This window comes from Pleurotus ostreatus, assembly GCF_014466165.1.
Source record: "Pleurotus ostreatus strain PC9 chromosome Unknown scaffold_4, whole genome shotgun sequence".
Taxonomy (NCBI): Eukaryota; Fungi; Basidiomycota; class Agaricomycetes; order Agaricales; family Pleurotaceae; genus Pleurotus; species Pleurotus ostreatus.
The window spans coordinates 1,112,573-1,125,340 of record NW_023503159.1 but is presented as its reverse complement, the minus strand read 5'-3'; the positions used below and the strand labels follow the sequence as shown (position 1 = coordinate 1,125,340).

The following is a 12,768-nucleotide window of genomic DNA, read 5'->3' as shown; positions in this document are numbered from 1 at the left end:
CTCATCAAGGTGCTCTTCTCGTAGGAACGCTACAAGGATGCGGATAGCGGTCATGACAGGTTTCGGCTGGCGGTCGTGATCAGGTTCGAGAAGATCAATGTCATTGACATTGGGAAGTGCTGGGGGTGCATTGTCACCGATTGATGCACCGTCCTCCTCCTCCTCCTCATCTGATCCATAGTAAGAATCGGAACCAGAATCTTGGAGGTAAAGGGCCCTTGGCCTCGGTTGACTAGGCCCGGGTTCACCTCCTCCTGCCGTACGGCCACGCCTTTGCCTTCCGGCCCCTCCGCTTTCATTGGAATTGTTCGTTATGAATTGGCGGACGGACAGATTCGACTCATCAGATCTCTGGAGTCAGAAGTTGGTATTCGCAGGTGAGCATTCGGTTATAATTCCTTACCCAGCGGTGAATGCCTTGTGCTAGGACCCATCGTGTTCCAAGCACTTCGCCGTTCGCGCCTACAATACCCATCTCCATACAGAACACATACAGTACCTTCCTATGCAGCTCTAATAGCTTGAACAATAAGTTTGGTGGTTTACTTGCGACCAGCTTTTTGCAGTCTGTCAAGGTCTTTGTAAGGCGTTTGCTTAGCGCCATTTTGTCGCGCACACTCGGGACGATCGGGGTGGCATTCCCTCCTGGATTGGACGTATCAATTTGAAACATATAACGGAGGTGATTCTTGAGTAGATTGATATCCAAGGCGTGCATGCTGTCGATGACGATAAATTTGACAGGATCCCAATAGGGTAGGTCAAAGAGAGGAGACCAGCGCTGCCCAAAAGCTTCGAAGAGCATCTTTTTGTGGCGCTCTGATGGTGCGTCTCGCCATGCTTTGGCTGCGTCTCGTAGATGCTGACCCGACTTTGATGGCCATTTTAGCGGATCCAAAAGATCGATGTCGTCGATATCGATATCACAAACAGTGCATGTGTTATGAGCGCTGGGTGCGGGTTTACCAGCGACTTGACGAGCTCCAAGCATGTCACATACTAGCGGAATAAGTGCTGCGAAGTAGGTTCGCCCACTCGCGGAACCATGAGTGCGCGAGAAGAACACTCCAGACTCCCAAAATTGCAGGAAGTCATCAACAATCAACTGGATATATGGGTTTATCTCGTCGAGCGAGGGCTTCTTAGGGCCAGGGATGACACCTGCGAGGTAAACATTTTCAGGGAGGTATCTCAGGTGTGGGGGGAGATTGTAACAGACGAGCCAAATCCCAGTTGAGGACTGGGGTGTGTGGCCAGGTCGCGAGGCGTTTGGTTCGAAGCTATCTGCAGACAAGCCGAAAACGAGGCGGCCGGGGCCACTGAACGGATTTCCGTCGTGACCTTTCAGTTGGGAGAAAATATTTGCTAACCATATATCCGATATCGGTTGATGTCCAGAGCGAAGCTCGGATGGGTAGGTATCCAACAGGTCGTCGATACCTTTGCGAGCCAAAATCCTTGCTAACCAATGTTTAAAGTCTTGGTGCTGGTATAGTACACGCGGTACAATGCGCTGTCGACCCCCCACGATTGTCTCCTTCCATAATTCCGCGGCACATGGGGAGGACTCGGGCGCACGCTTCCCTAGGCATCGAGGAGGGTTTGAAGGTTCGTTGGGATTGTACGGATAGATCGAATGGCAAGAAGTGCAGCATATGAATGTCCGCAGTACGGGGTCAATGTGCAAATGTGAGGTTGCCGTCCGCGGGTCCCCCGAAATAAGTTCTGCGATCTCGGTTGGGATGGCTGTATTGCCGCCCATCAGGTCACGAAGCCCAGATAGCTGCAGTCGCAGCGCCCGCCTCGATACAAAATAGAAGTGCTGCATTATCGCCGTTGTGACATAGGCAACTTGGGTAGCTATGGGCTCGCGTTTGACGAGAGAGTGGAAGTATATATCTACGGATGACATCAGTCACGAAAAGACTTAGACGAGTTCGAGTACAGGTACCTGTGTTGACATAAGATTTGTCCTCTATCTTTCGTTGATTTAACCAGTGGAGTTCTTTATCACGGTTCAAGCGGTCCCATTGAGAACGCAGCTGGGGTAGTAGCTGCGCGTCGTGAGGGTATGTGAGTTGGGCCGCCTTTGTAAGCAAATACGCAAGGCGTAGCTCAGTGGTGAGAAATGCTGCATTGGCGCGACTTTTTGTGTCAAGTGAATGAACTCCAGCATTGACGTTGCGGGGGTCCATCGGCTCCCTGTATTCACCGGAAGTCGAAGGATTATTGATGAATTTCAATGGATGGAGTGGAGAAGACGAGGGGAGGAGATCGAAGAGGGCCAGTTCTTGCTCAACCAATTGTTGCCATCCAACGTCAGGTCCTTGCAATTGGTCACTGGTGGGCGCAGTCGTCGCGGCACCAGGCAGCAGCTGCGAGGTTCTCGTGCCATGGCCAATCGATATCCGGGAAAGTCTGTCATCTTTCCGGTGATTGTCCATTGTCCAGCGCGTTACAAGTTTTCCGTCACCAACGAAAGACTGAGATACGGAATCCCATTGCAGGCAATGGCTATGACATCGACAAAGAACGTATGTTTTCCTAAAGGACAGGCAATCTTCTTATTATCGTCGAAATCCAAACGTAAAAATCCGGGCAGACCTTTCACGTCTCTCTAACTCCATAGGAGAGTCACGACAACGCCTATATAGAAGTACTCCGAAGCGTTGACACACTTTCGGAGGATGGTCTCGACAGGCGGGCGGCTTTAGATATTAGCATTAATTTGGCAACGCGACGGTCGCGTTGCAGGTTTAAAGTTGATTGTCCGGCGAAGCCTTGAAACTCAGCAAGTACAGATTTGAGAGTTTGAACCCAGATTGTAGAGATTTAAAGCCCAGATAGTTAGAGTTCACTATTCTAACTACAAAACCATCCTACTTCGTATGTACGCTGCCGCCAGCCCTTCCATTTGAGATATAAGCTTCTTTGCCGCCGGAGTGTGACGTAAGGCACTCCTCCAAGAGGGACCGTTCATAAGGTCTGCAGCTTCGAAGTTGCCCGAACTGAGTTTTTCATGACGGCGTTGGTACCAAGCTTCGGCATCGTTCGTCCACTGAGCAAGGCCAAACTGTTGCTTAACCCATAGGTGATGGGGAGGCCACCAGGATTTTCGCGTCACCTGTTTCTCCCCTTTTGATGAAACTTGGCCTGTGGTGGTCCGTTAGTATGGATTATCTCTTCACCTCATACGGATGCGTACCAGTTTCCTGGCAGTATACACCGCATATCAAGTCTAACTCTGCCGAAGTCAGAGGGCTAAATAAGGCGGGGTCGATATCCTCGCTAGATAGTAATGCTGAGAAGAAATCGGGGGGAATGAGGGCACGAGCCATGCGGCCAACTAGTCCTCCAGTCATGAGTGCAGAGCATCCCCGAGGAGACTTGAGGAGAGCATCGCGTCGAGTAACGTATGCACAATAGTCCCATTTATTAGGAATGTAATTAGCAGGACGATATCCTAGGGCGTTGTTACCCTCCGATGTAGACATCGGGACTGAGCCTGCGCCAGTGGACAAACGAAGGGAGAATGGAAATCCTATCCCAGCGAGATTCGTTGCAACGGTAGATACAGAATGCGAATCCCAATCGCGATGGCACCGCGCGACGTATAATACTGCGAGAGGGTTTGTGACGACGACTTGTAGCCTAGCCGAACTTCCAAAAACGTAACTGACGGCGTCGCCATTCGGTTCGAGGTGGAAGGGAATATCACCCATCCAATATGATGAGACAATGCTGTCAGCTTGGCGGATGTCCAAAAGGCCCTGCGGCATGTCCAACCAAGACGACGCCGTTGTTAGACAAAGGAAGAATTTGCAAAGATGAGATACAGTTTTTGCGTCGACATAGCCTCCAACATCCTTCCATGACACCCCCATGCACTTCTTGACGAGAGCCCAATCTACCTGTGACCCTGATGATTGGCCTTGGTCCTCTTCGGAGTCAGTGAAACCAAAGATTTCATATGCGACTTGCAAGGCTGAGAACTCAGGCATTTCTGAAGCCAAATCAGAGTCGAGAGGAGCTGATTCTTGGTCAAGAGAATAGAGATGCCGCATTTCGGGATTGGGCCCCCGTTGCGTCATCAACGACAACAATGGATCATCGTCGAGATGGATTGTGAATGCGCTCGGAATCGCAGAAGCATCGATATCGTCGCTACGACGTACATCGGTATTGTCAGCCGCGGGGTCGGCATGTGGAATATCGTCGTCATCGCTATCGTCGTAATCGCCAAGCTCAGATGCGCCTTCCTCAGGGGCAAATTCGGAACATAGATCCCATTCATCGAAGGCTGAATTGTACCGCCTCTGGTTATGTGAGTAACGTAGCCAAAGAGACGGATCACGAGTGCCGAAACGACGAATGCGAATACCGTCGACATCTTCCCAGTAGAAAACGAGAGCTCCCCTCCTTCCAGGGATTTGTTGGTGCGATGCAGCCTCCTCACGAGCGAGTCGAGCTTGCCTTTGAGTCTGTGTCTCTTTCAGGACATATCGCTCGAAATGCTTCTCCCTGCGAGCGAAGAACTCGGACATCAATTCGCCAGGCCTTTGAGAGGTACCTTGGTCGACAACAAAAGAAGGAACAGCACTAGAGCTTGCAATTGGAGAGGGTGGCGGTCCCCATTTGGCGCCACTTGATGGGTCGGAAGGTGCGGAGGGAGAGACCGGCCGACCCTTGAAAATGGCAGTAGAAGCTATAAGCGGCATGCGCTGCGCTACACCGGTAGCCCACGGGAAATCCTTGCGTATTGGGTTATAAACTTCTTTCGGGATGAGGTAGGCGCCCCAACCGCGTATGGCAGGGGGGGGATACGGAGTTTTGTTCTCAGGTCCCCAATAAAAGTACAGTGGCATATTGTACGGGAAAAGGGATGGAATGTCATCCAGGAAATCACATGTGTTGATGTCGATGAAACCACCTTGTCGTAATGCATGGGTTGAACCGATAACCGAAGCCTCTAGATCGGCAATGAATTGAGGATGAAGTCTTGCAGCGGATGACACGAAGTCCCTCCAACGAAAAGTAGGGAGCGCCCTTTCGTGACGTTCGGCCAGTATTACGCAGAATGTGGCCAGCGCGATGAGTGGGAGAAACGCGTCTCGAGACTGCATGCAGCAATCCCTAGCCTCCTCTGGCGTGGGGTGCTTAAAAGAGTAACCGTATTGACTTGGGAAGGAGTAGAATGCGAAGGAGCTACTGACTCCACGGACTTCGTTCAAAAGGTACTTGATGAACCGTTGAAGAGCGTATTCCAAGGCCCGCCAAGTGTCCCTAGTTGTCTTAACGAGAACATAGCAGCCATCACGAGTCTTCCAAAATTTGAGGGACGATAATGACACATGAAGTGGTTGGAAAAGCGGGCCAGACCAAGAATGATGTTTAGGGATCAACGCAAGGTAGGGGAACATGTTAGTCAACCAGTTGGGTTGCTTGAAGATGGAAAGGTCGTCTTCCATATAGTGAATCATAGTTGCGGGAGGGGTTGGTACGACTTCCGTGCGACTGTTAACGACGGTATAGTGACCGCCGTGTATGCGTGCAAATGAAAAGGATTCAGGTTGAATCTGTGAGTTATGTGTCACTTCTGAGGCAAAAGGTTGACGGTGGATTCCTACGTACGTGAGTATCCACAGGCATAGCGTGAATGTTATGTACGAATCAAAACTTTCCGACGTTGAACGTCGTGAAAGCTCAACTGCGTCGATTGGCTATTTAGCTGTAGCGCATTCGGCTTCAAACTTCTTCACCTTGCATAATAATATCTCCACGCGTCACCAGCACGTGCGTTTACCTTCGAGCGGAATTTGAAATTGGCATTTCTATACATAGTAGCTAATTATATATAATAGAGATTTGTCGTTTAGCACGCATATCACAATAATCTTGCACTTGCAATAATCCCGGCAATAATAGGTAGTACTACCCTATGTATATAAGAGGTTGCGATTGTTATAAAAGTATAGCCATGGTACCTCGATGGTATAATAACTGCTCATGTTTTCGCTTTATTCTTCATAGTCTCGCCTTTCACCCAGTTTGGCCGATCACCCCTGCCCCATGTTAGATATGCGTCCTTTTCGTTTGGGTGGGGCACAAGCATGTTGTTGATGCCGTTGCGCAAATTCCATTGATGGGTGATATCCTGCCAGGTCTCGTGTTTGTCCTGGAGCCACATCCGCTCAGCCATCATGTTTTTATCGTCGCTATGAAGCAAGAACATGTCGCCTGGTAACAAAAGCCAAGATTCTGGGACCAAGGGAAAGTCAAGTAGGCCTTCACCTAAACGCACACAATCAATGTATCGGGGTTTTCTGTCACTTGTGCTCTTGGAGTCGGCGTTGTATAGCTTGAGCCGGCCCAGTAGTTTATCGGTCCCTTGTTCGGTATAGAACACTTTCATGTCCTTGTCGATGAAGTAGCTAGAAGGGGGAGGTGCCCTAGCTGGGTGTGACGTGGCATTGAGAGGGGCTGAAGGGTTGATGACAGCCTCTATCTGGGGAATCCTACTCACGAAAACGAAGATTAGGTAGATAAATACTAATCAAGCTGGATACAACTTACCGGCGATGATCTGTTTCAACAAGTGAGCCTGCTTGAGGTATGCTTCCGCGCGGCGTTTGTGGAGAAATACCAGACGCTACCTGAGGGAGATAGATTCGTTGTCCCAGGAGACCGTGGCCGCTAATTGAGTCAATCGGGGGTGGAATAGTGATGTATTCACGTTCAGGACGAGAAGAATGGGCGTAAGATTTTGTAGATGTCGAGCGCTGGTGAAGGTCTGATTCAATGAGTGATTCTGCTTGCGGTGTGCTTCTGCGCGGCGTTTGAGAGTGATATATTCGTTGTTCCGAGAGACCGTGGCCACTGATCGAGTCATTCTGGGGTAGAATGGTGATGTACTCACGTTCAGGAGGAGGAGGAGAATGGGCGTGAAACTTTATAGGTGTCCTGTACTGGTGAAGATCTGGAGGAGACCCAGGAGTGTCGACCATTTCAGGCTGATCATGAGTTGCATTCGGGGGCATCCATTGGCCGGGAGGGACATGATAGGTGGTGGATTGGGCAGCCTGATCATAAGGTGCACGTGGTTGCGTACGTGCGAAGGATACGCGGGGTGCGGTTTGTGACTGAGAGTCGCGTATGTTTGACAGTGTATGATGACCCGAAGCAGATCCGTTGGCGACTTCGGGTTTTACAACAGTGGGTGACCTAAAACGAACGCCGTTCATGAATGATATCAACCAAGAAATAATCCGGCCACTCGCCTTATTATATCAATAGTAGATAGATTGGCCTCTAGCGCGCGGACAAGAGATTCCACTTGATCCTGAACAGCTCCATTTTCTGGCAAAGCAAGGTGGTTTGTAGCCAGAAGAGACGCCTGGAGCAATAATGCGTGTTTATCCTTGATTTCCGATAGTGAGGCTGCGCAAAGCTCAATGGTGAAATCGGTAATCTTTGGTGAACATAGTCGCCGGAGGAAGGTGTAAATGTCCTGCTTCCTGCTGCTGGGTGGTGGTGGTGGCTTCTGCAAATCGATCGATAGTGGGGTCGGGGTTGTTGACGGCCTTTTGATTGTGGGAAGAGGCACTGTTCGAACGGGAGGCTTCCTGGTAATTATAAGACGAAAGGTTTGGCCCAGGAGGGACAATATGGAACGCACAAGGGTGTTGCGGGGTAACTACCGGGCATTTCAGTATCCCCCTCTTCCATCAAGTCACTAATGAAGGTATTTTTGAAATCGTCACAGAGGAGCTGGAATGCAATTATGTTAAGATAGAAATTTCCATTGAAATCAGGTCCGTACGTCATATTTGATTTCGTATGGCATGCGGTCATCTAGCGGATGTGTGCTGCTTGCAATTGCCCCCCGATGGACCATGGTGGTGTTCCCGAAAGATAGATAAATATGGGCGCTTGAGTTCATCGATAAAAGTACAGGGTCATGTATATGTATATTACTACTGTCAGTGTCAAGAGGTCGCATCATGATCAGAAACGTCTGGATCTACTTCTTCGGGTGTGGCCAGCCTCCTTTGAAGCCCGCTAGCTGCGAAGCCAGTTCTCCGTCGCTTTTTGGGGGCAGCTGAGGAGTTTGAAGTGGCTTTACGCTTTGACGTCAGGCTTCCGCCTATAAATCAATGTCAAGTCATTAGATGTTTGCAAGTTGGAAACAACAACATACCGGGGGCAAGCTGGTTGCATATCCGGTTGTTGGAAGTCAATCGCATGCTAGACCGAGTCCGTCGCGGACTCATTATCGTCGAAGCTTTGGGGAGTTGTCCAGAGTTCTGGTCGTTAGAAATTGATCGTGTGCCGGACTGAGTTCTTCGCGAACTTGTTGAAGTGCTCGCTAATTGCTTAACGCGTACGTTCCGTCTAACCGGAGAACCGTCAGGACTGCTTGTTAGGGGGGACATAGGCGACAAAGGTCCTATGAGGGATCTATCGTGCGGCGACGGGGTCAACGGCGTGAAATTAAATGCCTTGAAAGCCGGTGTTTGCGGTGGCGACGACGAGGGGGTATGATCCCCATTCTGAGCTCCATCGGAGTCATGAGGAGGCCCATGAGCCTCAAAAATGGGTAGCTAAATGATGAAGAAGTAAAAGCATTCTTTGGAGTACCTGCACCCTCACCTCCGACGATGTTGATAGTAACTGGGGTGCTGCATCATCGGATCCATATTCTTGTTCGCCAGAGACAACATGAATTTCTTGGGAAGGAGCCTCCTCGTCGTGAGAGGCGTCGACGCTCGGTGGTGACTGGATTGACGAGTCGCTGGATTGGTCCCCGTACGTCTCAGTTTCACTTTGGGTTACTTCAGCCTGAACTCCCTCAGGCGACTGGACCTGGTGTGTATTGTTGGACCCGCCAGCTCGTGCCTTAGCTTCACTTGAGACTATTTCATCGGTTTGAACCCCGTGATCGGTCGAGGGTACACGGTGGGGCGCATCGCTAGATCCACCTGCTTGTACCTCAGCTTCGCTTGAGATTACGAGGATCTCATCGGTTTGAACCACTTGATCCAAAGTGGTAGGGGTTACGCGCGGCGGTGCGTCGCTGGATCCACCTGCTTGAGTCCCAGCTTCCCTTGTAACTATAAAGATTCCTTCGGTCTGAGCCGCTACTGGTGCGTGGGACACTTTAGATGGTAAATGGCCGCGATGATCTTGCGCACAAGCCTGCATCACAATGTATGAGGTGAGCAGTCATCTACGCCCTTCGCATGGACTGACATGTACCTTTTCCAAGTCTCCTATTTGGTGACGTATTTTCTTGAGGTATTGGAAACACCGCTCCGACTCGGCCATCGGATCCGCGCCGATTACGACGGCGGAGGGCACCAACGTAGTGTCACGTTCAGCAGGGCCAGAGGATGCCAGAATGGCAAGGCAACCGTGGATTGTGTTGATTGTACCAATGCGCTGAGAAAGCTACTAAGGGTCAATACCCTATTCTAGCGATGGGATACGCTGGGACTGACCTCGTCTCGTAAACGTTGATTTTTGGAAGCGAACTTGATGATGGACGAGAACGACGTCGTGATCAGCATCGTACACGTACATGCATGGTTATGATACGATTACTTACTTGTGTATGTAGGCGCGCGTTCTGGACCTCGTAGGCTGCGCATTTACTACTCGAGTCACTCACCTAAATTATAGTAAACGGGTACAATTGTCAGTGAAAGATAATATGCATGCATGATTATTATTTGACTTACTTCTGTACGTATGCGTCCGATCTCCATCTCGTAGGCTGCGTATTTACTGATTGACTCGCTCACCTAGATTGCATATATAACCGCGCACAATTAATTGCAATTGTCAGTGAACGATGATCAGCATTATGCATTATTTGGTTACTAACTTGTGTATGTAGATGCGCGTTCTCAACCTCGTAGGCTGCGCATTTACTGATCAACTCACTCACCTAGATTATATATGTGATATACAGAATCGGTGAGCGATCGCGTGGCGACTGACCTTGTCCCCAACCCAAGATCGTTCCTCCTGGAGGCGCGCTCCCTCGCATTGCAGGGCGCCGATCTACACTATCATCAATATGGGGGGAAACATACATTGGATTTGCTTGCCTGATTAACTGCAATACTCGCAATCTCGGAGTTCTAACACGTAATTAATGCGTCAAATCTAGCGAATTCCGTTGGCTGAAAGAAATACAAACCTGAGCCCGAATAGCCTTGTTTTCGGTGGCGAGTAGCTCCACACGATGCATGGCCTGGCAAGGATGAGAATATATATATCACTATCAGAATGAGAAACTCACTTCGGCATGGATGTCTGTGTTCCGAATTCCAAGCTTGAATCCATCTCTTAGTCGCGCGTCTGTAGTCTAGTATCTCGAGAACCGACCTTCTGAACTTCTGTTTCATAATCGCGTCGAAGATACTCGAGCTGACAAGATTTATGTCATATGTAGGTTACCGACAGGGGGACACCTACTTCGCGGGTCATTTGTTCGTTCTGCTGGGCGGCCTGCTTCTGGGCCTGGTTGAGTTGCGCAATCTACGCAGTACCTTTGTGATGGCTATTCAACTCCAAGGCGAACAACAGCCTACCTGTCCTTCAAGCTCCTGCTTTTCGAGAGCAAAACTCCTCTCTTTTACTTGAAACTGTCAGACGGATGTGAGTGACTTGGGATCGACCTTGTTTATCGATGCGAGGGGTGTATTGACCTGGGTTTCTAAACGCTGCCTCAGATTAGACACCTAATGAGAAAGATGCGCATTTAGACAAATTGAGAATGCATGATAAACTCTCCGTTTGCGCACCTCATCCAATCTGTCCTCGAGGACGATGGCCGTCCTTCGGTCATGGAGACTGGAAGTCTATGAACAGTAGTGAGTGGGTGGAATATGCAGGGGCGACGCGGAGGATGCTGTGGAATTTACCTCTTGTTTAAGAGTTGCGATGTCTATCTCCATGGCCTGCTGCCATGTAATGATGGAGGTCACCTACATATATATTCATCAAACAGGTAGAAATGGAAGGACACAGCCATGAGGACGTACATTTGAGTTTGCGCAGCGCTCCGAGGTTTCAGCCTGATCTCAGCCATGTCAGCAACACCACCACCAGACAAATCTCAAACAGTGCTTACCAGATTGGCTATTATGTGTTTTGCCCCGTGTAGTTCCTCCTGTAAGAGGAACGAGTGTGTAGAGTGTTCCAAAGTTTCAGCCTGGTTCGCAGATGTGAACAACGTCAGACGAGTCTAAGAAAGTCTTTACCAGATTTGCCATTGTGCGCCTTGCCCCCCGTAAATCTCCCCGTAGGGCCTGAGAATCAAAGAGGTAAGCTTCGGAGCGGAGTCCATCAATGGTGACTGGACACCTTGCTTGAGGCTTCAAAGCTTTCTACGACTCGCAGTACGTCTGGTCCTTGAGGACAACAGCCCTGTTGGATGTCTGGAGCAACTGCAGCTGGTAGGGCGGGGGGCGGTGAGACGTGCAGGTGAGAGAAGAAGCGCGTCATTTGGTCTAGTAAATGCGTATATGTATCTAGGGGTATTTGGATCAGGTTCGGGCTAGGGGAAACAGGCCCTGCCTCGGTGAATGTGTCCGCTTCGACGGCGTCAAGTGGCACACTATGCATCCATTAGTTATTGACCCAGATTGTCAAAACCTTCACCTACTCCAGTGCCTTCATATCATCGGGAGTGCGTTCGGGCGAAGCGGAGATAGAAGGGATGTTGCACTTGCCACGGGGGATCAACGTCGCTTGCGAGGTCGAAGAGTCGTCGGAAGCAGGAGTGAATTCAGAGTCAACAACGGAGGGTGACTCCTCATCGGACTCGAAGCTGTCGGGAAGAGGCGGTAGCTTTCCAGGAGGAGGGGGTTTATCATCAGATCCAGAACTATCAGCTGGACGATGCGACGGCTGATCAGGCTTAAAGCCATCAGGAGGAGGCGCTAGCTCGGCAGTAGGAGACTTATCATCAGATCCAGAGCCATCGACTGGTGGAGGCGACGGCTGATCAGGCTCAAAGCCATCGGGAAGAAGTGGTAGCTCGGCAGGAGGAGGCTTGTCATCAGGTCCAGAGCTATCAACTGGGCGAGGCGACGGCTGGTCAAGCTCAAGGCCATCGGGAAGAGGCGGTAGCTCGGCAGGAGGAGTGAGTTCAGAATTAACTAGGGGAGGCGACTTCTCATTGGCGTTGAAGCTATCAAATGGGGGAGGCGAGTGCTCACTGGATTCAGGACCATCGGCAGGCAGAGGAGGCAGCTGGTCCTCAGATTTAGAGCTATCTTGGCGATCCAGCTTTGGGGACTGCCGTTCGTTGGGTTCGACACCCGGTTTCGCGTGCACGGCTGCTTTAAAGCTGGGGAATAATGCCTAATTGACCTCTCCGTTAATATTGGCTTGAGGAGACGCACAATTGGGTGAACTTACGTCTCGACCTGGTAACAACGTGGCGGACGCTGCCGCAAGTCCTGCACATATCAGAGTATCCATGTTGGTGTGGGGGAGAGGATACAAGTAGTACCTGTAGTAGCGGTTATTTATACTTGATCATAAAGAGTTTTGTGGTGCCAAAGGCTCTTTGATCACCTTTGTGTGTAGGCGGGATACGGTCACGTGTTATCCAAGCGGGCGCCTGTAATATGTCGCGCGTGAGTCTATTTTAAGTGCTAATTAGTAACAGCTGATGAGGCGATCCTACTGCTCGCGCTTCCACGTCTGCAACATAGGCCGAGACTATCCTTCGCGTCGATTTCAATCAATGATGAG

At 50.2% G+C, this 12,768-nt stretch overlaps 2 protein-coding genes across 2 annotated transcripts; both read right to left on the bottom strand.

Moving 5' to 3' along the window:
• Nucleotides 1-2,866: 2,866 nt before the first annotated feature.
• Nucleotides 2,867-5,649, bottom strand: PC9H_006188 (uncharacterized protein; the record flags this gene model as incomplete). Its single annotated transcript, XM_036775739.1, has 3 exons — nt 2,867-3,153; nt 3,206-5,576; nt 5,632-5,649. 3 exons carry the CDS (start codon nt 5,647-5,649, stop codon nt 2,867-2,869), a joined length of 2,676 nt encoding a protein of 891 aa, XP_036631758.1.
• A 355-nt stretch (nt 5,650-6,004) lies between these two features.
• PC9H_006187 (uncharacterized protein) lies at nt 6,005-12,492 on the bottom strand (the record flags this gene model as incomplete). The annotated part of the gene is made up of 25 exons (XM_036775738.1): nt 6,005-6,515; nt 6,574-7,221; nt 7,480-7,602; nt 7,676-7,767; nt 8,025-8,143; nt 8,198-8,600; nt 8,650-9,195; nt 9,605-9,667; nt 9,738-9,800; nt 9,884-9,946; nt 10,000-10,062; nt 10,095-10,142; nt 10,202-10,255; nt 10,304-10,336; nt 10,390-10,431; nt 10,480-10,542; nt 10,596-10,649; nt 10,683-10,745; nt 10,809-10,865; nt 10,929-10,991; nt 11,049-11,081; nt 11,138-11,218; nt 11,371-11,623; nt 11,672-12,372; nt 12,430-12,492. 25 exons carry the CDS (start codon nt 12,490-12,492, stop codon nt 6,005-6,007), a joined length of 4,302 nt encoding a protein of 1,433 aa, XP_036631757.1.
• Nucleotides 12,493-12,768: the final 276 nt, after the last annotated feature.